General features: G+C 47.2%; 6 protein-coding genes across 7 annotated transcripts; 4 read left to right on the top strand and 2 right to left on the bottom strand.

Moving 5' to 3' along the window:
• Positions 1-3,736: 3,736 nt before the first annotated feature.
• Positions 3,737-7,549, top strand: LOC6525412 (protein HIRA homolog). Its single transcript, XM_002101211.4, has 5 exons — positions 3,737-3,893; positions 3,984-5,890; positions 6,025-6,389; positions 6,458-6,662; positions 6,730-7,549. The coding sequence occupies exons 1-5, from the start codon at positions 3,857-3,859 to the stop codon at positions 7,378-7,380; spliced, it is 3,165 nt and encodes a 1,054-aa protein (XP_002101247.1). The 5' UTR covers positions 3,737-3,856; the 3' UTR covers positions 7,381-7,549.
• A 45-nt stretch (positions 7,550-7,594) lies between these two features.
• Positions 7,595-9,957, bottom strand: LOC6525411 (negative elongation factor B). Its single transcript, XM_039372901.1, has 3 exons — positions 9,749-9,957; positions 8,371-9,669; positions 7,595-8,308 (listed from the first exon to the last, which is right to left on the bottom strand). The coding sequence occupies exons 1-3, from the start codon at positions 9,878-9,880 to the stop codon at positions 7,955-7,957; spliced, it is 1,785 nt and encodes a 594-aa protein (XP_039228835.1). The 5' UTR covers positions 9,881-9,957; the 3' UTR covers positions 7,595-7,954.
• Positions 9,958-10,339: 382 nt separating this feature from the next.
• On the top strand, positions 10,340-13,393 carry LOC6525410 (lateral signaling target protein 2 homolog). The gene is made up of 2 exons (XM_002101209.3): positions 10,340-10,982; positions 11,281-13,393. The coding sequence occupies exons 1-2, from the start codon at positions 10,799-10,801 to the stop codon at positions 12,759-12,761; spliced, it is 1,665 nt and encodes a 554-aa protein (XP_002101245.1). The 5' UTR covers positions 10,340-10,798; the 3' UTR covers positions 12,762-13,393.
• A 103-nt stretch (positions 13,394-13,496) lies between these two features.
• Positions 13,497-16,215, bottom strand: LOC6525409 (pyruvate dehydrogenase [acetyl-transferring]-phosphatase 1, mitochondrial). Its single transcript, XM_002101208.3, has 4 exons — positions 15,697-16,215; positions 14,646-15,147; positions 13,964-14,531; positions 13,497-13,895 (listed from the first exon to the last, which is right to left on the bottom strand). The coding sequence occupies exons 1-4, from the start codon at positions 15,808-15,810 to the stop codon at positions 13,652-13,654; spliced, it is 1,428 nt and encodes a 475-aa protein (XP_002101244.1). The 5' UTR covers positions 15,811-16,215; the 3' UTR covers positions 13,497-13,651.
• Positions 16,216-16,627: 412 nt separating this feature from the next.
• On the top strand, positions 16,628-18,494 carry LOC6525408 (ras-related protein Rab-39B). The gene is made up of 2 exons (XM_002101207.3): positions 16,628-17,046; positions 17,491-18,494. Exons 1-2 carry the CDS (start codon positions 16,939-16,941, stop codon positions 18,037-18,039), a joined length of 657 nt encoding a protein of 218 aa, XP_002101243.1. The 5' UTR covers positions 16,628-16,938; the 3' UTR covers positions 18,040-18,494.
• A 332-nt stretch (positions 18,495-18,826) lies between these two features.
• On the top strand, positions 18,827-21,038 carry LOC6525407 (mitochondrial import receptor subunit TOM40 homolog 1). Of its 2 annotated transcripts, XM_002101206.4 has the most exons (5): positions 18,827-18,964; positions 19,268-19,501; positions 19,694-19,956; positions 20,213-20,630; positions 20,727-21,038. In XM_002101206.4, exons 2-5 carry the CDS (start codon positions 19,288-19,290, stop codon positions 20,864-20,866), a joined length of 1,035 nt encoding a protein of 344 aa, XP_002101242.1. In that variant the 5' UTR covers positions 18,827-18,964; positions 19,268-19,287; the 3' UTR covers positions 20,867-21,038. The 2 variants fall into 2 exon arrangements, with proteins under 2 accessions (XP_002101242.1, XP_015046280.1); XM_015190794.3 differs by lacking the exon at positions 18,827-18,964 and having other exon boundaries at positions 19,178-19,501.
• Positions 21,039-21,510: the final 472 nt, after the last annotated feature.

Raw genomic sequence — 21,510 nt, 5'->3', positions numbered from 1 at the left:
CTTAAATTATGAGATGTGTATTACTGTAATGGTTGTGAGGAATTTTTTGCATGTCGAGCAACGTTGCCCGGTTTCAATTACCATTCTCTGGCGGATGTTGCCATTGGAACAATGGATGCAGTCCTTGGCTATGGGCAACGTGTTGCTAAAACGACAGCTCAACTGGGGAAGTGGGTGGGTGGTAATGGTTGGCGATGGGTGGGTGATGGGCTGGCTGGAGCTGGATAAGCTTATAATTTCTATTACAATGAAGGCATGCGGATGCGGTTGGATATGTAGAGCGTTGCGTTGCGTTGCGTTGCTTTCTTTGCTTAATTTTTTGCTGGCAGCGACTGTTTGCGACTTCATTAGCGACACCTCCCCACAAGCTGTTGCCAAGCAATTGCATCGTGTGTCTGTGTAGGAAGAGCACTGAAAAAAATACCTTACATGTTCTATAATTCTATGTAGTTACCGGTTTTGGAGGACATTTGGCTTTGGAGGACATGTTGCTTAAGAGTTTTTCCCGTGCATTTTCGCAACTTGCCATCGGCAATGAAATCTGAATCCGAATCCGCAGCAATAGCTTTGGAAAACTCGTGTTGCTTTTTTTTGCTTGTTTGAAATAAATACCGCATGTTTTGACTCGTCCTTTTTTTGCAGTAGCTGTTAGCTGTTGGCACACGTTGCTTGCGTGTTTGCCGCCCACTCGCAGTATTTAAAAGGAGAAAAAAAAAAAAAGAAATCACTGAGCTTCCATGGCTGCACATCAAACGTCAGCACGGAAGGAAGCTGTTGCTGTCCAGGGAGTTTGGTTGTGGGTTTGGTTGTGGATGCGGGCGTTTGGCATTCGGCATTGTCTAGCATTCCCCGCAAGCACCCAGCAAAAAGGCACAGCAAACCCACAGCCATTTCCCTCACCCAACGGAGGCTGTGAATGTTTACACTTTGGATTTGGTTCTGGTCGTCGCATTTCCCTTCCAACTTTTTACTTTTTTTTTTTTTTGTTTTTTTTTTTTGGTTTAATTTTTGGTTGGACCGAGAGTCCAACTCTGCTCGAGATTTTAAATACATCTCGGTGGTCGGTTGTTATGGCAATCCGTGCGGGAAAAAGGGACCTGGTTTTACGGCGTGTAACAGCGGCTGTTGCAGTGGGGAATCCCCTCGCAAAACTTGCAACTTTGGGCGGCCAGAAGAAAGCATTCAGCATTTTAGAACATAGAAACACTGATCTTGGTTAGCAAATGAATTTAGGCACTGAAGCCTTGTAACAGATGTATAATTGTATTAGTAGAAAAATCATAATATGTTCTCATGTCGATGAATAAATAAATTCTAGAATTATATTTTGACATAGTAGTGATCCATCGAAGTTTGAAAGCAGTTTGAAAGTAAATTTATAGTTGTAGTTGCGTGCTTTTTAACAATTTAAAGACGAGCAAGATACTCGTACACCGCTTGCAACGTCTCACACACATGCCACAATGCCACACAATTTGTGCCACTTTTGTGATGCGCATCCATTTCCGCTTGGGCGGCGGCACCACTTCCTCCGCACCACCCACTCACCCACCACCCAGCCGCCAAACCACTCGCTTGCCATATTATCCTTGCTTTTATTATGATTTTTTTTTAACATTTCACTCGAGCGTTGATTGAAATGTTGAGCGAACATGCACCCATACACATGCACATACACATACAGACGGTGAGACAGACAGAAGGTTTGAGGTGGTTTGGTGGTTGGGTGGTTGGGGTGGTTGGGTGGTTGGGGTGGTGAATGCAAACAAAGCGGTGCGAAAGGGAAGGCCATACGTTGAGTGGTGGTGGGTGGTTGACTGGGCTGGCTGGGCTTATTTGTTTGTTTGCATGTAAATTGCAATATACCACCGTTCTTAGACCCCCCCCCCCTCTTCCCCTCCCCTTTAGCCCGTTTCAATTTCAATTTTTTTTTTTAGATTTTAAACTTTGTTTCTTGTCGTTTTGCTAAATGTTTGCCGCTCCCTTCGCCGATTGTCATTTGCTTTTAGCGCCGCATTGCCACCCTCCACTCTCCACTCTCCATTCACCACTCTGCATTATGAGTGGTGTTCCTGCGGTTGGTGGAACGTCCATCATCCATCCATTTCATCCATCCATCAAGGACAATCAAGGCAAACGCGCGCGAGCTTTTTGTTGTTGGTTTGATTTTGGGCTCAGGCCCAGAAAAGATTTCCTTTTTCTTTCCCTTTTATTTTTTTTGGGCCAAAAACCGGAATAAAAATCTGCGGCTAATGAATTAGTGGGCGGGATATTTGAAACTTTTCTTTCGCTGGACTTTTGCATTAATTAAATTAAAAATGTATTTTCTGTTTGGGTGTTGGTGCTTTTATTGCAAAATGTTTTAGAATTTATGCATGTGGCTGTCATTCATAAAAATTATCCTGTAAAGTAAATAATTTATTTAATATATTTTAGATTTTGTATGCTTTTGTTGAATTTATCTGCATTTTCTCTGGCCTGCGTGAAAACCCAGCCTGCAATCCCGACAATGCGAACAATCTTGAGCAGCTTAAGTGCCGCTGGCGTCGGATTTGGCAAATATCCGTCAGATACACACAGTGTATCACAAAAGATATCCATGGACTAGGAATCCCAGGAGCAGGATCCATTGCCACACACCCATTTCCACATCCACATCCATTTCCACATCCACATCCATTTCCACATCCACATCCATTTCCATGTCCCTGCACTCACGCAGACTGTAATCGCTTTACGTGCGCTTTGTTGACAATTGTCAAGTGGCATTCCAGCAATGGGGTGGGAAAAATCGGTGGGAAAACTCAGTGAAAGGGGAAGGGGACCGTTAGAGGGACATCATTGGCGCCACATGTTGCCGGCGACAGATGCGTTGGATTGCAAATTGTCCCAGGTAAAGTGATTTCGCTTTTCACTTTATTGAGACAGTTTGGATTGCCAGTCAATTGGCGGCTTGAGATTTGCATTGTATGAATTGAATACACCCCTCCCCAAACTGACAAGGCAAACAAACAATTGGGCAAACAACATATTTTGAATGACAATTGCCACGCATGCAAATTAAGCAAATGAGTGAACATTTTGCAAAAGCAATTTCGCAGCTAAATCGCTGGATAAACTTGGCGTTCGTCTTCTCAAAATATTAGTCTTGTTTTGATTCATTTGCTGCCCACCAGCTCAACACCCCCATTCCATTTTCCCCAGCCACGCCCACGAAACAGAAGGAGACCAATGGCAGTCGAGCGCTTAGGAAAACTTTCGGCATTATTGCCGTTGTTCGTTTCCTTTCGTTAGTTTCACTCCACCCACCGAGTTATGAAAAAAATAAACTAGAAAAAGTGGGTCCTATAGCGTGCGAGGTGCCTTAAAAAGGAGGAGCTATAATTTAAATATAAAAAATGATAACTTTTACAAGGTCTGAACAAAGAAATGCTGCCAATGTTTGATATTTGTAATTTAGGCACAAGAATTTATAACAAATGGCGGTCTTTTCTAATAAGCATGATGCAGAATTGAAATTGCATAAATTGAAACAACATATGTGTTGTTTTTAGAGAACTAACATTTCTTAGTGACATGCAAAGTACTTAAAACTGCAAGCCATAAATATACCATTTCAATATATTTGAAAATTTCCCGCCCTTTTCAGTGTGACCATTTGATGACCAGCACGTTATCGAAACAAATAGCTCGGCAACGATAACAGTGCCTCTCGATGCCGATAAGTTTGAAGTGACGGGTATCGGTATCGATACCGATATAGCGGTAGTTTATCAACAATTTTAGTCATAAAATAAACTTAACTTCATCTCAACTTTATTGCACTCTAAAGCTAACATTTAGAAGTAAATCGTAAATGCGGCTCCTTAAGCCGGCTTGGGTGCATCACGATGGTAAGTGCGCTAAATGCGGCAAAACCGTAAAAGCCGGCTTTTCCAATTGGTGAGTTCAGATTTAATCCAACCCCATGTTTTGACCGGCAGACAAACAGATATTCTCGGTGGATATCCATCAGGATTGCACGAAATTCGCCACTGGCGGCCAGGGCAGCGATTGCGGACGAGTGGTCATCTGGAATCTGCTGCCGGTGCTCTCCGACAAGGCGGAATGCGATGCGGACGTACCGAAGATGTTGTGCCAAATGGACCAGCATTTGGCCTGTGTCAACTGCGTGCGCTGGTCGCAGAATGGTCAGAATCTGGCCTCGGGATCCGACGATAAGCTCATCATGATCTGGCGCAAGTCTGCCGGTTCGAGTGGTGTTTTCGGCACCGGCGGCATGCAAAAGAATCACGAATCGTGGAAATGCTTCTACACACTGCGCGGTCATGATGGCGATGTTCTCGATTTGGCCTGGTCACCCAACGATGTCTATTTGGCCAGCTGCAGCATTGACAACACGGTGATCATCTGGGATGCCCAGGCATTTCCACATTCGGTGGCCACCCTAAAAGGACACACGGGTCTGGTGAAGGGCGTCTCCTGGGATCCGTTGGGTCGCTTTTTGGCCTCACAATCGGATGATCGGAGCATCAAGATCTGGAACACCATGGACTGGAATCTGTCGCACACGATAACCGAACCGTTCGAGGAGTGCGGCGGTACAACGCATATCTTGAGACTGTCCTGGTCACCGGATGGCCAGTATTTGGTGTCCGCACATGCGATGAATGGCGGCGGACCCACCGCGCAGATTATTGAGCGTGAGGGCTGGAAGTGCGATAAGGATTTCGTGGGTCATCGCAAGGCGGTTACGTGCGTTAGGTTTCACAATTCGATACTGAGGCGGCAGGATAACGATGGCAGTCCCAGCAAACCCTTGCAATACTGCTGCCTGGCTGTGGGCTCGCGCGATCGTTCGCTATCCGTTTGGATGACCGCCCTGCAGCGACCCATGATTGTCATCCATGAGCTGTTCAACGATAGCATACTCGATTTGTCGTGGGGCCCCAAGGAATGCCTGCTGATGGCCTGCAGTGGAGATGGCAGCATAGCCTGCCTAAAGTTCACCGAAGAGGAACTTGGCAAGGCCATTTCCGAGGATGAAAAGAATGCCATTATACGCAAGATGTATGGCCAGAACTATGTCAATGGTCTGGGCAAGCATGCACCGCTCTTGGAGCATCCGCAGAGATTGCTGCTGCCTCAGGGCGACAAGCCCACTAAATTCCCGCTCAATAACAACAGCGAGGCCAACCAGCGACCCATAAGCAAGCAAACGGAAACGAGGACAAAGGATGGCAAACGCAGAATCACTCCCATGTTTATACCTCTCCACGAAGATGGACCCACATCGCTGAGCATGAACATAGTGTCTAGCAGTGGATCGGCCGCAACAGCTTTAACTTCTTGCTCGGCAGCAGCCGGAGCGGTCTCGTCTGCTGCTCCAACGGAGAGCGCTGCCACGCCGTTGATGCCACTGGAGCCATTGGTTAGTAAATCGGATCTGGGTCGCTTGGATTCCAGATTGAAAACCCAACCTGCCAGCCAGCGCCGTCAATCACTGCCCTTTGATCCCGGCCAGACCAATGAGTTGCCACGCTCTCCACGGCTTGAGGAGCACCAAAGTAGCACCAGTGGTCCCAGCAATCTCAATGTAACGGCCACCGGAAAGAGTGAGTTCGTTAAGGCCGCTCTGGACTATCGTCTGCATGTCTCGAATGGCCATCTAAAGACACAACACGGTATGCTGGCCAAGGTGACTGCATCGGATTCGAAGGAAATGCTTTGGGAATTCTACGTTGGATCTCCGCTGGTCAATCTGAATCTGTGTGGAAAGTACGCCATGCTGTGCTCTCTGGATGGGAGCATGCGACTAATTTCCATGGAGACAGGCTGTCCAGTCTTTCCCGCCATCTCGCTGACCAGTTCGGCAGTGCATTGCGCCTTTGTGAGTCTGGATAACTAGCATTTTTATAAAGCAGCCTATATATCACGACTTGATTGTTGACTTGAGAAAGCCACACAATCCAGTCGCAATAATTGGAATCTTAAGCTACTTTTACTAACTGCCATTCATTCCAGAGTCCGGACAACAGTTTGGTGGGTGTGCTGACCGAGTGCGGATTGCTGCGGATATGGGATATCGCCAAGAAGGTCATCAGCCTGGCGGCCGGCTGCCTGGAGCTGCTAAACAAGCATGGCACGGCCGTGCAGTTCTCGGTTACGAATCAGGGAATGCCCTTGATTGGTTTTCCCAGTGGCAACTCGTATTCGTACTCAACGAGCCTGCAATCGTGGCTGGTGCTGGCCACCAAGGATGCGATCATGTACCATGGAATTAGGGGCACTCTGCCCAGGGACATGGACCAAATGCAGCAGAAGTTTCCGCTCCTCAGCATGCAGGCGAGCAGTCAGAATTACTTTAGTTTCACTGGTAGCATGGAGTTGTAAGTGCTAACCATTCATCCCCATGTAAACCAAAGATTCTAAACGAAATACTTTGTATATATTTTAGGAGGCATTCGGAGAGCTGGCAGCAGAGCGCAAAAATCAGGTTCATCGAAAACCAGATCAAGTTGTGCGAGGCGCTCCAGTCGCTGGATGAACTGCAGCACTGGCACAAGATGCTCACGTTCCAGCTGGCCACCCACGGCTCCGAGAAGCGGATGCGTGTGTTCCTGGACGATCTGCTCAGCATGCCGGAGCCGGGATTATCACAGGTGAGTGGTCTATCTATATGTAATCACGTTGTTTATAACATCAGTACTTTTCTCTCTCTCTTTCTAGTTCGTGCCAAAGTTGGAGTTAATGCAGTGCGTTCTGGATACGCTGAAGCCACATTCCGAATGGAATCGCCTGCACTCGGAGTACGCAGAGCTGCTAAGGGAGTGCAAGTCGGAGAGGCAAAAGGATATCTTTGCCACACCCGCTCCGCCACAGCCGAAAGCGGCCTCTTCAGCGGGCTCATCTCCCAGATCAGGCGCCATCGGAGATGAGGCAACCGGTGAGGAGGTCGCAGAAAAAGATGGTGCAACAGCAGTAGCTGCTGCTGGTGGATCGGGATCACCAGCGGCTGTGACAACCGGCACAAGCACTACGACGACCACCAGAACCAGCAGCTCACTTTCTTCATCAGGTTCATCATCGTCAACCTCCGGTTCCGGTTCGTCCTCATCGTCATCGTCCTCGTCATCGCTGTCTGTGCCACAGCCTGCACCTAGTCTCTCGCCAGAGATACAAACTCTAGACTCGCCCACCGTCTGCATAGATGATGAGCTTCTGTCGGCCTCATCTTCACTACCTCCGTTGGATACCTCTCCCGTGGAAGTATCGCCAGCGTCCACGTCCGGTGGGGCTGCTTCCACATCTCCTGCCGCCTCCGTAGCGGGATCTGCTCCAGTTTCCAGTGCCAAAGCCGCTGAAACAGAGCAGACATGAGACGAAAGACTCCTATCCCTAATAAAACTCCTTAATTGTGTGTATTTCCCTAAGCTATAAGCGTTAATTGTAAAACCTTTTATACCGAATTACATTAGGTCCTTTATACTCTTCCTGTCCGAAAGAAACGTCAGTTATGCAAATCATTAAAGTTGAGTAAAAATTGAAACCAATAATCCTTCTAAAAACCTAGAAACCGAAAGAAAACATTGCCTTAGATTTGTACTCTATATTGTGTACTAGAATCGATCGTTACACTAGCGTAACAGTAATATATAATATATATAATAGCCAGCGACAACCGATTGTTGCCTGCCAACAAAGCCATACATCTGTAAATATGTAAACTATATCCGATTGCTCGGTCGCAGTGCCTTCTGCTTAATCTAAACAGTAGAATTATGATTTGCGCATGCATGCTAATTGGGGATTGCCATCCCGCCGGCCGCTCAAAAAAGTATAGAAGGTGGCCACATAAATGAACCCCGCTCATCATCATCATCATCATCATGATCACTAATAACCATCATCATCCGACGACAGCCGCTGGTGGTGCGACTGCCGGTGCCTCTAGCTATTGGACATTATAGTGCGGTCCTGGCGTGGGCACGCTCTTAAGCGGCGAATCGAATTCCATGGGCGGCGCCTCAATAACCGGCGTCTCCGCCGCCCCGGTTCCGATCCTCTCCTGCAGCGTTTCGTACAACTTGTGAATGTGCTCGTTGTGGGCCGTCGTCGGCTGCATGGCCTTCATCAATGTGGCCAAACGACCGGCGGGCAGCTTATTGTGCACATACCACAGCAGTTTCAGCATGTGACGCGAGGTCACATTCTCGCGCGTCAGTCCGGCAAATATGAACTCGTCGAAGAGCGTGGTGCAGAAGTCCTCCGTGGCAAACTCCTCGCTCATGGGTATGAGTAGGGCAATCTGTAGAGGCAAGTAATTAAGTAAGAAATGTAAATAGTAGAAGCGCTAATATAACTGCTTACCAGAGAATGCAGGAAGGGATCCTCGTACGCGCGGTCGTCCTTACAGGCGGACAGAATGGCCAGAACGCGCAGCACACCAACGCGATCCTTCAGGCGTGCCGTGTGCAGCGTATAGTACATGGCCAATATGCTGGCCACGGAACTCTCCTGAATGTACGCCTCCACGGCATCCGGCGCTGGTCCCGAATGCTCAATGGTGGTCAGCGCAGACTCACGCTCGTCCGGCGGTAGTTTGGCGTGCAAGCTGCGGCACTGGTCGTCTACCATTAGGGACATGAGGGCGGGCAAAAACTTGGTGACCACCTGGCAGTCCAGTTTGGGCTCCTTAAAGTCCTGCGAATCGATCATCACCCAGGCACTTAAACCCAAGGCCAACATCCTCAGCAGCAGGATGAGTATCTGATTGTCACGCGGCATGCCCTCGTTGTTGATCAAGTGATGCAATATCTTGATGGCCGACGTGGCCAGAAAGTTGATGGCATACGGATCGCACAAAGTCATGGATAGATCACCCAAAACCTGCTCCTGGCCGCGCTTGATGTTGTCCAGAAATCCCTGGAGCTCCCGCGAACGTTTAATGTCCACATTCTTCTCCCTTATACAGGCGTCCAAGCACCAGGTGAACTTGTGACAGGGATCTATAGAGATGATCTCCTGCACCTCGAGATCGTGTAAGGCCATCAGTAGCTCTGCACGCAGTGTGCAATAGTGGACATTGCGGGTGCGCAGGAATAGAGTGCGCAGGAACTGCAGCACCATATCGTACAGCTTGACACTTGTGCCAATCATGTTGGCCAACTTTTGGACCACTTCACCCTGCCTTCGCACCTTGGGCGTTGGCTGGAAGAACAGATTATTCAGGTTGGTGTGATCGAACAGGATGTGCTCCTTCTCGCGAATATATTGTGAGAGCAGAGGTGACACCTCGTCACCAAATAGCGATTGATTATCACGCCATATCTGCCGCTTAACTTCCGTATCCGTGTCCGCATACAGTTCACGATCCCTCACGAGGATTTTTAGGTACTTGTCATCGATGTGCTGGGTATTCCTAAGTATGGCCATGACCACGGGACGCAGTGACTTGACCCGAACGACGGGGAAGCTCTTAACGAGCAGCTCCTTCAGCTTCTTGTCCCGCTCCCGGGGCTCCTTTTGGCCCATCTCGTTGATGTGAGCTATCAGCTTGTCGCGCAGCTCCTCCATCAGCGAGGTATGGAAGTCCAGGCGGCGCACACCGTGCAAATCGAGTAAAGGCAACATGGGGCGCAATGAAGGCAACAGTACACCATTCTCAAGCTAAAAATGCAGGTGGTATTTGGATAAATAAACGCACCGGAACTTTTGGCGCCCATTTTGCGGTGCAACGTAAACAAACCTGGAAACTCTCGATGGCCTTCAAGGGATCAGTGCAGGAGGTCAGGGCTTCGCGCAAGTAGGCCTGACCTGGTATATTCACGTCCTCCAGTCCAGTTCCATTGTTATTTTTCGCCGGTGTGCTCATTATCATACAATTCGTCGGCAAATTGAGCAAGACAAGACAAGAAACTACACAATTGTGTTGTTTTTCATTTCTGGTGAGGAGAGAGAAAATTAAGTGCAGGCTTGCATGTGTGCGGCATTATCGATAGTTGTTATCGATTGGGCACGGAGCAGCACGGCTCTTAATCGTCAATTTTATATTGTAATTCATATACATGTTATTGATATTATTATTATTTTGTTGTTAATTTATGGGCCATACCAAAAAGATAAATATTATTTAAAAACTGTGATGACTGTTGTGATGCTCCATAGATTATAAAAAAAAATCTGTAATAAGTTTGCCTTGAGAAATTACTTCTATAATATTAAAACTAATCAGAACGTAACTTTAAATGGAGGATTATATCTACTGAGAAAGGGACTTTCGCATTTCAGTGACTCGTGATTTCGGCGAAACTCGTGACTGGCAAAGGGAACGCCAATTCTGCGATGTGTCATCACTAGCGCGAAATAAGCAACAGCAAAAACAGGCAAAAGCAAAGCAAGAGCATCAAGTGCAGTCAAATTCGCACAATTGGAGCTGAGCGCCAAGGACAAGGAGTCTGGTTTCTTGAGGAGATTGGCGCCCCGTAGCGATTACAAAGGATATCCTGCCGCACACACTCGCTATCCTTTGCATCGAGTGTGCGAGAGTGTGTGCGTGCGTGTTCCTTCACCTACATAAGTGGGTGTTTGGCTCCGTTTGCGTGTGTGTGCGTGTGTGTGCGTGTGTTTGTGCGTGCATCTCGACGAGAACGAAAGCCTCTCTTTTCCTGGGTAAACAAAAACAAAACATTTGAATGTGAGCAGCAGTATTGGAATCGGGATAAGGATCATCAGGATTTAGGCGAGCACACTCAGCACTAAGCACTCAGCACTGGAAACGCACAGAAGCAGAAGCAACATGTCCTCGTCGACGTCAGAGCGCAAGCGCTACCACAAGGACAACGCGCCCACGGATGACATCCTTACGCTGATCAATCTGGTGCGCCAGAATCCGGCCCTCTACAACTACAAACTGCAGCCGAACCAGCGACGTCGCTCAGATGTCCTCAACGGTTGGCAGGAGGTCGCCCAGCAGATAGGAAGTGAGTGCCTGCTCCTTGTCCCTCCGCCTGTAAAGATTCTTCCAGAATTGCAATCATTCAACACTAGCTGCACTGTAGCTGGAGTTGGTTTTAGATACCACTAAGATTACACGCCTGCTACTATTAAGACCACTCACAATTTGATCATTATGTTCACCACCTGTTACTGCTCGTATTTCAAATCTACTATTTATAAACACTTTCATGTATGTGATGCCTTTAGCGGTTTTAGTTTGTATCAATTATTTGTAAACAAAGTCGATTCTTTTGAAACCCCTTCTAACATTTCTCTTTGCAGACAAGTACACGGTGCAGGAGGTGCGTCGCAAGTGGAAGAATCTGCGGGACACGTTCCACCAGTACCGTCTCCGCACGCCCAAGTACATCGAGGGCCGGCTGTCCAAGTGGCGGTACGCCAAAGAGCTGGACTTCCTGTCGACGGTGTACCAGCCCAAGCTCAAATCGCACCGCAACACGCAGAGCAGCTATGAGACGAGTGGTGGAGGCGGCGGCGGTGGAGGCGTTGGTGGCGCTAATAGCACCAGTTTGCCCATTGGAGCGATGCTGCATTTGAAACAGCACGTGGACGATGATGACGACGAGGTGGTGGACGATGATGGACAGTCGGATCACGATACCGCCACACTTTCCTCGCATCACGGCGCCTCGCAGATCACGCTGGTCAGCGATGAGGCGGAGACCTTCATCCTGACCGCCTACGAGGAGGGCGTTTCGGATGACACTGTATCGCAGCACCACCATCACCATCATCATGGCCATCACCAGCAGCAGCATCACCACCAGCCGCATCACCATCACCACCATCATCATCAGTCGCAGCACGACGGCAGCATCTCCAGCATTGAGCTCTCCCAGATTGCCCACGACGACGATGTGGTCGATGATGTCGATGACGACGATGATGTCGTCGACCACGACGGTCAGATGGACATTGTGAAGCACGAACTGGACGAGGATGGCGCCACCGGCGCCGAGGTCGATTACGAGGAGGTGTGCCTGTACGAGGAGGCTAGCGGTGCACATGTGGATTGCGAAATGGGTGTGGGCGACGCCGTGGACGGCGGTAGCGATGTTACCCACGGCAAGGGTTTCCACTACATCGATGCCCACGAGTTTTGCATATCGGACATTGAGTCGCAGACAGTTCGCTCCAGCCAGCATCAGTTCACGACCAGCGGTGGCTCGGGCAATGCCTCGAATAGTGTCCTGGCCGGTGGAACTGTGGTGGCCGATGGCAAGCTAAAGAATCTCACACTGGTCACCACCACATCTACAGCGGCTGGGGGCGGTGGATCAACAAATCGTCATGATTCTTCGGTGTCAACGCAGCAGATTTCCCTGGTGGATGTAACCGAGGCGACCAGTACCAGTGTGACGATTTCCAGCACGCCGGCCATTTCTCTAAATGCTGCCACCGTGACCACAACGCCAGCAGCAGCGCTGTGCAACACCACATCCTTCACATCCACGCCGACGGCCACGATCCTTCAGTTGCCCTCCCTGAGCTGCGGATCTGGCCAGCCATTGGCCGTTAGTGCGGCGGCCAGCAGCTCTAACAATCTCATCAAGGAGGACGAGCTGCACCAACAGCAGCAGGTGGCACAGGCACTGGCCAAGCGTGATGAGCTTGATCTGTTCTTTGACTTTCTCAAAAAGAAGATGCAGTGCTTCAGCAAGACACAGATCACGCAAATTCAGATGGAGTTCCTCAACTGTGTCAGTCGGCAGGAGGCGGCCGAGCAGGATGGCAAGGATTAGGTGTCCACACGTTTTTAGTTCTGTTTCCCAGAAACCAACCACCACGATCCCTAGTTGCTTAGTTTTTTCCATGTATAGGATTAGGATTCGTACCGTTTACCAGTTTGCAAGTTCGTGGCTTCCGCGTTCTTCAATTAGCTTTATCCTCCTCCACCCACGAAATCCCGGATCCTTGAATCCCCTTTCACCACTCTGCACCAGCCATTCGAGTATGCATATATAGTATACACATATGCGAGTATATAACCCAGCGTTACAATCAATTGTAATTGGAAATAAATGTAAAATAAATCGATTCTCGAAAACTATACAATTCGGAATTCTTGAAGTTGAATAGCTTGGTTACAATAGAAAATCTATTCCTATTCCTAGGATTATCCTGGTTTTAACCCCCGTTTTTATAACCCAAACTACAATTTTATACACTTGAAAACAAGAAAAATTGGCATAAATTATAGAATAAGAAGTTTTAAAGTGAATTAGATTATATACATTACAAATTGTTTGCATAATTTTAAACAAAATTAAGATAAGTACTTGCTTTAAAAAAACAAAAAAGATAGTATCTACTTTACAAAATCACGAATTATTTGAAAATAAATACATGAAGAAACCTTCTTGATGACTTATAATCATTGATATATTCGTTGGGACTTCACTAGGTCAGAGCTTTTATTTTATTAACAACAACGGACGGCCGATCATCGCTCATCATAAATAACAAGACAATTTGCATATGTGATTATTTTTGCTTTCCGCGTGGGATTTATTTGGCGCGGCAGTCGTCCGAGGTCCAATGGCGAATGAAACAAACTTAAACGCAACACTTAGGCTAGTTAGGCTGAAGGTTAGCTCGTTAAATATACACATAGTATGCATTCTCGCAGAGATCACGCTACCGGCGCAGTGACCCCCGTTTGATCCACCTCGGTGTGCAGCTGGGCAATGTGCTCCGAGTTAAAGTAGATGACAGTGATTGTGATGTCGTCGCGATACAGACGCACCACGTCCTTGGGCAGCGTCAAATAGTACGAGATCTTGGAGTGCTCAATCCCATAGTCGGTGGCGCCCAATGCATGCCGAATGAGATGCGTGGCCGCGTTCTGATCCACGGGTTTGCGGGTGAGACCAGCCCTGCAGCAATGCAATAAATTCGTTATCAATCAAATCACAAGTTTAAACAAGCTTAAAGGTATACTGACTTCCTCTCGGCCAGCTGATCGGAGATTTGCTGCAGCGTTGTGTCGCCTTCCGGCAGGCGCATCGGTTCGAGGATCTTTTTGGAGTTGATGTGCTCCCCCACCAAGCTGACCACCTCGCTGGGCGATAGGAAATCCCACAGGCCGTCGCTGGCGATGACTAGAAACTTATCGTTGGGCCCCAATTCGTGTTGCTGGACATCGGGGCGGGCGGTTAGGTACGGTGGCGTGTAGTAATTCGGCGCCATTGCCTGCTCGCCGAACATCGGCAGCACCTTCTGCTGCATTACGTCCAGGGACCACTTGTAGCGAAAGTCCCCAAAGGCACGCAACGGCGCCAGCTGGCTGAGCAGTCTGCCATTTCGGATCACCGTCTCCTGCTCCTCCTTGGGATGCTCGCCCAGAATGCGACGCACCTCAGACATATTTTCGGCATTGTGCTCGATGTTGAGCTTCTTTGGCTGCCACTGCTGCGTCTGGGGATCGAGGACGCCCAACACGGCGCCACAGTCACCAGTGCTGGCCACGTGCATCTGCAGTCCCTCAATGTGAACCAAACAGGCAACGGCACCTGGAAAATAGACACATACACCGTCGTTTAGAAATGAAGCCCATATAAGCCGGAAAGTATGAAACGGATGATAACTTATACGTATATTGATGAGTAAATGGATACATCACCCACCAGAAAGTGCAACGCTCATGGTGCGCACATCGCTGCTGGCCAGAGCCTCCTGGGAAAGCCCGTCGTCCAGCTGGAGGAAGGCGTCGACCAGTTCACTGGACACATCACGCTGCGGTGTCTCCGTCAATTGCTTGATGTACTTGAGGAAACTGGCCTCGTAAATGGGCTTGATCTCGCTAACGAAGTCCACGTTGTCGTTGTGGCATTTAAGGAACGACTGGCTATCGGCACCCTGCTTCATCTGCTCCCGAAGCACCTGGCGTGGCAAGGTGGCCGCCGAAACATAGCGCAGCAGTCGCTTGGACACCACTTGGCCACAGGATGCTCCCGCATGGCCGTCGAAGATGCCACAAATGAAGCCATTGCGGTGCAGCAAACTGGCCTCCGTGCGGGAATCCTCGCAGGGCGAGTTGGATCCCAGCTGATTTGTTTCATAGCTGCGGATGACTCCGTCCACGGGGAAGTTGTAAACGAACTCGTTCTCCCTTAGAACTAGGTTAACCTGTAAAAATGATTCTAATTAACATAGTTTCTTACTCATTTTGCCGCGATTACCACGGCTCCCATGATATAATAGTTATCAATCAGATAATTCTAACTTGAGTTCTTATAAAAACCCTTTTTTATATGGACTCGTGTGAGGTGCAATTGCTCAAAAGAATTGAATGAAAGTGACTGGTGACTGATTGGTCAAGGGTTTTATAAGCGATTGCTGCAGTTGAAATATGAATATTGAAAATCGAGTGCGTATTATTCGCTGCAGTTCATGTTGTTTATTGGGAAGTACTTGGGAATTTCCTGCAAGCCCTTGTTAGGTAGTTATTGGATCTGCAGCCACTTAGGCAAGCTTAGTAGTAGGATTATTACAAGGGTATAGAGTTCTCCCTATAGGATAAATTCTGCCTAATTCACAAATGAAGAAGTACTATTGATTTAAGATCTACATGCTGATACTACATCTAATAAACTCTGAAGAGCTGCTTGCCAATGGATGCTGACTTATCCCAGGGGCACTAAATCTATGGCATTTTCTACGGATCCGGGATCTTACATCGTATGGACTCAATTGAGGCAGTTGCGGCAGCAGGCGCAGTGCATTCAGACTGAACTCCCGCACATTGGATCGCACGTAGGTGGCGGCGTCGTTCAGCACGAACTTGAACATCTATATGGCGATTTCTGTACGCTCTCGCCCCGCTGTGGCTATAATTAACGGTAATGATATTGGTTCCGTAACCGAATCGGGGGAGGAGTAGGCGTAGGAGAGAGAGAAGGAGGAGAACGTGGTGGATTCCGTATCCCGGAGCCTCCGCCTGTTTTTACGGACTCCGGTTGCCAGCTGCTGACAATGGGCTTTTAATTTCCGCTGCTGCTTTTGAGTGGCCGGCGGATTGTTTGTACATTTGTGTGCTGTGCGAAATACGAAGCGGATAATTTCCACGGAAAACAAACGTAAAAAGAAAATACAGTGCGTACTAGAGATGGGTTTCTCACGGCACGACACAACCTGGCACGAAAATGAACACGCACGTCTAAAGTTACATTTCAAAACACTGTACAAAATCTTTTAGTTCTATTATTGTAAATTTATTGAAATCTCTTTTCGAATGAGAAAAAAATATTTTATATTTTATTATATTATACAAGGATTATTATGAACAAACTACATTTATAAGCATTCATCGTATCACTTTAACCACCTCTAGCGAACAGCTGTCAGAGTGACAGTTGGGTGGCGGTGCCAGACTGCCATTAGCCGGTTACCGTTTTCAAGCCAAATCTAGCTGGCTTAAAAAAAAAATAACAAACTGACCAATTGACCTAAGATTTTCACCAAGGTTATTTTAAAAAAATATATCTTATATAACGTACAATATATAACTTTTTAATAATGGTCATGAAGTAATTTCACCTTGGCTACTTCTTATTTTATCGATAGTATTTGCAGGTGTGGCAACACTGCCATTATCACACACACGCGCACGCACACTAAGGCACTGGCTTGATGAGAAAAAAACACAAAACAAAACAAAATTCAGAGGAATATTTGAATGCTCGAATATTTATAATTGAACAACCACCAGCGACGGCCGGGAATAACTCATTGCAAAGCCAGTAATCGTGTGGTGAACATAAAACTTCGATTTGAAGAAAAACTCCAGGAAATAAGGACAAATACGACCAGTATAATCGAATCAACGAACGATTTGCGTATCAAACTTTACAAAGGGAAGGCAGACTTTTTGTTGCGGATTCACTTCCAAGAGACAAATCCGTCAAATTCGCCTTCGAAATGGTGGAGCCCATTTTCGAGTATCAATTTCGACTGATTTTAATCGGCGACAGCACCGTGGGCAAGAGTTCGCTGCTCAAATTCTTCACAGACGGCAAATTTGCCGAGGTGCGTATGTCCAGCGATTTCGACCACTGTACTTGGCCGTTGGACCCACTGTGCGATCGCTGTGTGATGCAGTTAATGCGTTCATTACATAATTAAGTGATTTCAACGGGCAAGCAACGACAAAAAATAGACAAAGGGAGTGGATTTTAAAAAGATGCTGTCTTAGTCACCTTGTCAATGTGTGTGTGTTTGTGCGCGCTGGAGTGTATGTGTGTGTGTGCTCGCCTGATAATGCAGGCGAAAAAAACAACACACAAGGCCGAAAAAGGACCAGGGATACTCAAAAAACTGAGCGGGAAATTCAAATTACATGGCGATATCAAGAGTCAACCAAAAATGTTGTTTTAAAACTATGTCTAAGAAATCAGTTTTGTTTGTTTGCTTATTAAGAATATTACCTAGTTCCAAGTATCAATCTAATAATAAATTATTATCATCTTGCAGTTATCCGATCCCACAGTTGGCGTCGACTTCTTCGCCCGCCTCATCGAGATGAAGGACGGCACACAGATCAAGCTCCAGCTGTGGGACACCGCCGGGCAGGAGCGCTTTCGTTCGATCACCAAGTCCTACTACCGCAACTCGGTGGGCGTGCTGCTGGTCTACGACATATCGAATCACGCCAGCTTTGAGCACATACCGCTGTGGATGATGGAGGCACAGCGTCACATTGAGCCACACCGACCCGTTTTCGCATTGGTCGGCTGCAAACTAGACCTCATCAATGCGGGCGGACACCGTGAGGTGACCACCGAGGAGGCACAAAAGTTTGCCAAACAGCACGGTCTGCATTTCGTTGAGACATCGGCTAGATCTGGTGCCAATGTGGAGGAGGCCTTTCGCATGGTCACCCAGGAGGTGTACGCCCGCATTCGATCCGGCGAATACAAGGCGGAGGACGGATGGGATGGCATCAAGTCTGGTTTCTCGCGACCCAATAGTCTGGACTTTAATCTCGTCGTTGCCGAGCCGGAAAAGTCATCCTGTTGTTGATTCACCGCGACCTCTACGACTTTTATTTTCACTACTGTTTGTGTACATTGATTTGTATCGTATGACCCACCCACCCACCACCCTCTTCCCCCCAAAAAATCCTAATTTGTTGACTCTTTTATTCTTGTTTAATCGTCTAGTTTAGCTGAAAAACCAAAACAGTTACGTATATTTGTACAATGCGTTTTTTTTCTAATTACTTTTAGTTTTGCTCTTAAGTTAACAATTAGTTAAGTGACTCACGGTAATTAGTAATTAGATTGAGTTTGGCCACCTCTTTCCAAATTAAGTTTATTTCGACCCTTATTATTGAAAACGAGTCACACGAGATATACGTAGCCAAGATTCTGCGCTCCTAAAACTCATACAACACATAACTTCACATACACAAGTATGAATGGAAAAGCTATACATATACTTAAAACTTGAAATATAAACGTTTTTATTAATACGAACGGCCTGCATTTGGTTAATCAAGGTTTAGCTTGGGCTTGTATTCTGTCTAATCTAATCGGCTTATAGATAATACTTTTTGTACAAGTCGTTGTAAGGGTGAATCTTAATTGAATTTAGTTTCTATGCTTTGTTTCATCACGGGGAGTCTTGAAACAATTGTCAAAAAAGTACCTGTGTGATAAATATTCGTTCGTAGCTGTGTTTATAGAACGGCTTTTAAAATTTCAAATAATTGCCCATTTTGCAACTGCGGCATTCTGAAAAATCCCACTTCGCGGCATATCTGGTCTCTATTTCATTTATTTAATTGTTTGCATAGTTCGGTTTAAGTGGAACGTATAAGTCTTAATACACAATACGATTCCTATATTTTTTCTACACATTTGTAGTCGCGTTCAATTTAGATTTTGTTTGAAATTTCCGCAAGTATTGGAAGTCTGGCAACTACGTGAACATTGCCTTGCAACAGGTAACTCTCTTAATCCTTCAGTCATTTCGTGTAAGTGTAATTTAATGTTAAAAATCAATTAAAGAAGCAAGGCTTCGTAATTTATAAAGAAGTTCAAAAATCTTTTTCAAATTTGCACGCGCATGTCAGTGCTGCCAGATGAACTTACTCCCAGGCTATTTGGTATTTTTTAGACATAGAACGTATTGACAACTTTTGTTGAAGGCGAAAGACTATCCGACCATCTGGTAGCACTGGCCGAGACATAATAACCTCCGATATAGAAGTCCGATATCAAAACGTGTTGGCTTTGAAATTACATAGATTACATCGGGACATTCGAAATGGGCAACGTGCTAGCGGCTTCCTCCGGCGCCCCAGCCAGTGGCGCCTCAAATTTGGGCCTCGGCCTCCCGGAACCGGCTCCCTTGCCCTCCGATTCCGGCTCCCCGTCCGGATCCTCTTCGTCTGCCGGAGGCTCGGATTCGCTTGCCGCCGCCAAGGATGCTCCGCTGGAGAATCCCGGCACCGTTGAGGAGCTACACAAAAAGTGCAAAGGTATGTGGCCTTCAGTCAGTACATCTCAGTCATTCCGGCCGAAAAAAGAGCCCGCAAAAAGGCCTCCGCACCTCTGATGACATAACCTACAACATGCGAGAGCGAGATGGGGCATAAACGGGGGGGCAGGCATCGCGCGGGGTGTTATTATATATTATATGTTATCAACGCACTTTTCATTCCTCGCCACAGACATTCAGGCCATCACCTTCGAGGGCGCCAAGATCATGCTGAACAAAGGGCTGAGCAACCACTTCCAGGTGTCGCACACCATCAACATGAGCAATGTGGTGCCCAGTGGATATCGCTTCGGTGCCACCTATGTGGGCACCAAGCAGTACAGCCCCACAGAGGCCTTCCCTGTGCTCCTGGGCGACATCGATCCGTCGGGCAACCTCAACGCCAACGTTATCCATCAGTTCTCCGCCCGTCTGCGCTGCAAATTCGCCTCGCAGGTGAGTTCTAGCCGGGATTAGGCTGGGTAGATGCTATTGCATGCACTTAGTAACTTATTTCATGTGACCATTGAGCATCGAGCCAATGTACTTAAGTTGGACCATCGATAGAGCTCAAAATGGAGTAGATAGTTAGAAGCTAAGATTCTGATGCTGATTCTTGGGATCTATCACCTAAGCTATATCGTATATAACGTATATCCCATTCTACTGAGTTATTAGCTTTACTAAAGATGCACTTTTCTATAATCCACAGATCCAGGACTCCAAGATGGTGGCCACACAGCTGACGACCGACTATCGCGGTAATGATTACACCGCCTCGCTGACAGTGGCCAATCCCAGTATATTCACCAACTCCGGCGTGGTCGTTGGCCAGTATCTGCAGTCAGTCACTCCAGCCCTCGCCCTGGGCGCCGAACTGGCCTACCAGTTCGGTCCGAATGTCCCCGGCCGTCAGATAGCCATTGTGTCCGCCGTGGGCCGCTATACGGCTGGTAATTCGGTGTGGTCGGGTACACTGGGACAGAGCGGTCTGCACGTGTGCTACTACCAGAAGGCCAGCGACCAGCTGCAGATTGGTGCCGAGGTGGAGACGAGCCTGCGCATGCAGGAGTCGGTGGCCACGCTTGCCTATCAGATCGATCTGCCCAAGGCGGATCTGGTCTTCAGAGGTGAGTGGTGTATATACTAATTGTATTCCATTTAGCAACAAGACTATAACATTCTTACCACTTCGAATCCAATAACTAAACCGTTTGGTCTTTTAGGCGGTATTGATTCCAACTGGCAAATCTTTGGAGTTTTGGAGAAGCGTCTGGCTCCATTGCCATTCACACTAGCCCTGAGCGGACGCATGAACCACGTCAAGAACAACTTTAGACTCGGATGCGGGCTGATGATCGGCTAAGCCGGATCCTTGGACAGCCATATCCTACTTCAGCCTCAGACCCCAAGCACACACCCATCCATCCATTGTAACTTTTTTCACATCATCCGCTAACAACAGCAACAACTACAACAAAAAAAAAAAAAAAAAACAGCAAGAACAACAACTAAACAATGAGATATAAATCAGCTAACAAACCTTTTTTATGATGATCTGTCGCTTGTGTGTATAAAAAATGCCTTGCATCCCAATAGAGGCGGCCAGCAGGGATCTGGGATCCTATGGAATGGCTTTTATTCTTTAATCCATTATGTACCAGTGTGCCACTGTTTGTCGTCCGTTGTTAATCGACCGATTTTCCCCACTGACAGAGTCATAAACGCGGAGTTCAAAATACAATAATGAGAAATATTCCACAATTATACATTTCTTCACTCAGTACACACACACACACACACACACATCAAAAACAACAACAAGAAACCGTCACTGTACATTTTAAGTTGCTTCCTAAACGTACGCATTTATTTAGAACAACCAGCTATTTTCCTCCAAACATACAAATCAATTAAAAAAGAAAAACAGTAAGCAGAGATGAGAAATAATAAATGCGTATGAATTGTATGTAACAAGCTATCAAAATCTTAACAAACTGCTTTAAGTTT

Source organism: Drosophila yakuba, chromosome X, assembly GCF_016746365.2.
Source record: "Drosophila yakuba strain Tai18E2 chromosome X, Prin_Dyak_Tai18E2_2.1, whole genome shotgun sequence".
Classification (NCBI taxonomy): Eukaryota; Metazoa; Arthropoda; class Insecta; order Diptera; family Drosophilidae; genus Drosophila; species Drosophila yakuba.
The sequence above is the reverse complement of the archived record's forward strand: the minus strand, read 5'-3'. Positions and strand labels throughout refer to the sequence as shown.

Bases quoted from the DNA above. Each gene is read 5' to 3' on its own strand.
- LOC6525412 (XM_002101211.4), top strand. From the start codon at position 3,857: ATGCGGCTCCTTAAGCCGGCTTGGGTGCATCACGATG. The intron at 5,891-6,024 runs GTGAGTCTGGAT...CATTCATTCCAG, and splicing joins CGGCAGTGCATTGCGCCTTT to AGTCCGGACAACAGTTTGGT. The intron at 6,663-6,729 runs GTGAGTGGTCTA...CTCTCTTTCTAG, and splicing joins CGGAGCCGGGATTATCACAG to TTCGTGCCAAAGTTGGAGTT.
- LOC6525411 (XM_039372901.1), bottom strand. From the start codon at position 9,880: ATGATAATGAGCACACCGGCGAAAAATAACAATGGAACTGGACTGGAG. The intron at 9,670-9,748 runs GTTTGTTTACGT...CTGCATTTTTAG, and splicing joins AGGCCATCGAGAGTTTCCAG to CTTGAGAATGGTGTACTGTT. The intron at 8,309-8,370 runs GTAAGCAGTTAT...TTGCCTCTACAG, and splicing joins ATCCCTTCCTGCATTCTCTG to ATTGCCCTACTCATACCCAT.
- LOC6525410 (XM_002101209.3), top strand. From the start codon at position 10,799: ATGTCCTCGTCGACGTCAGAGCGCAAGCGCTACCACAAGGACAACGCG. The intron at 10,983-11,280 runs GTGAGTGCCTGC...TTCTCTTTGCAG, and splicing joins GGTCGCCCAGCAGATAGGAA to ACAAGTACACGGTGCAGGAG.
- LOC6525409 (XM_002101208.3), bottom strand. From the start codon at position 15,810: ATGTTCAAGTTCGTGCTGAACGACGCCGCCACCTACGTGCGATCCAAT. The intron at 15,148-15,696 runs GTAAGATCCCGG...TCATTTTTACAG, and splicing joins CTCAATTGAGTCCATACGAT to GTTAACCTAGTTCTAAGGGA. The intron at 13,896-13,963 runs GTCAGTATACCT...GCATTGCTGCAG, and splicing joins GATCAGCTGGCCGAGAGGAA to GGCTGGTCTCACCCGCAAAC.
- LOC6525408 (XM_002101207.3), top strand. From the start codon at position 16,939: ATGGTGGAGCCCATTTTCGAGTATCAATTTCGACTGATTTTAATCGGC. The intron at 17,047-17,490 runs GTGCGTATGTCC...ATCATCTTGCAG, and splicing joins CAGACGGCAAATTTGCCGAG to TTATCCGATCCCACAGTTGG.
- LOC6525407 (XM_002101206.4), top strand. From the start codon at position 19,288: ATGGGCAACGTGCTAGCGGCTTCCTCCGGCGCCCCAGCCAGTGGCGCC. The intron at 19,502-19,693 runs GTATGTGGCCTT...TCCTCGCCACAG, and splicing joins GCTACACAAAAAGTGCAAAG to ACATTCAGGCCATCACCTTC. The intron at 20,631-20,726 runs GTGAGTGGTGTA...TTGGTCTTTTAG, and splicing joins GGCGGATCTGGTCTTCAGAG to GCGGTATTGATTCCAACTGG.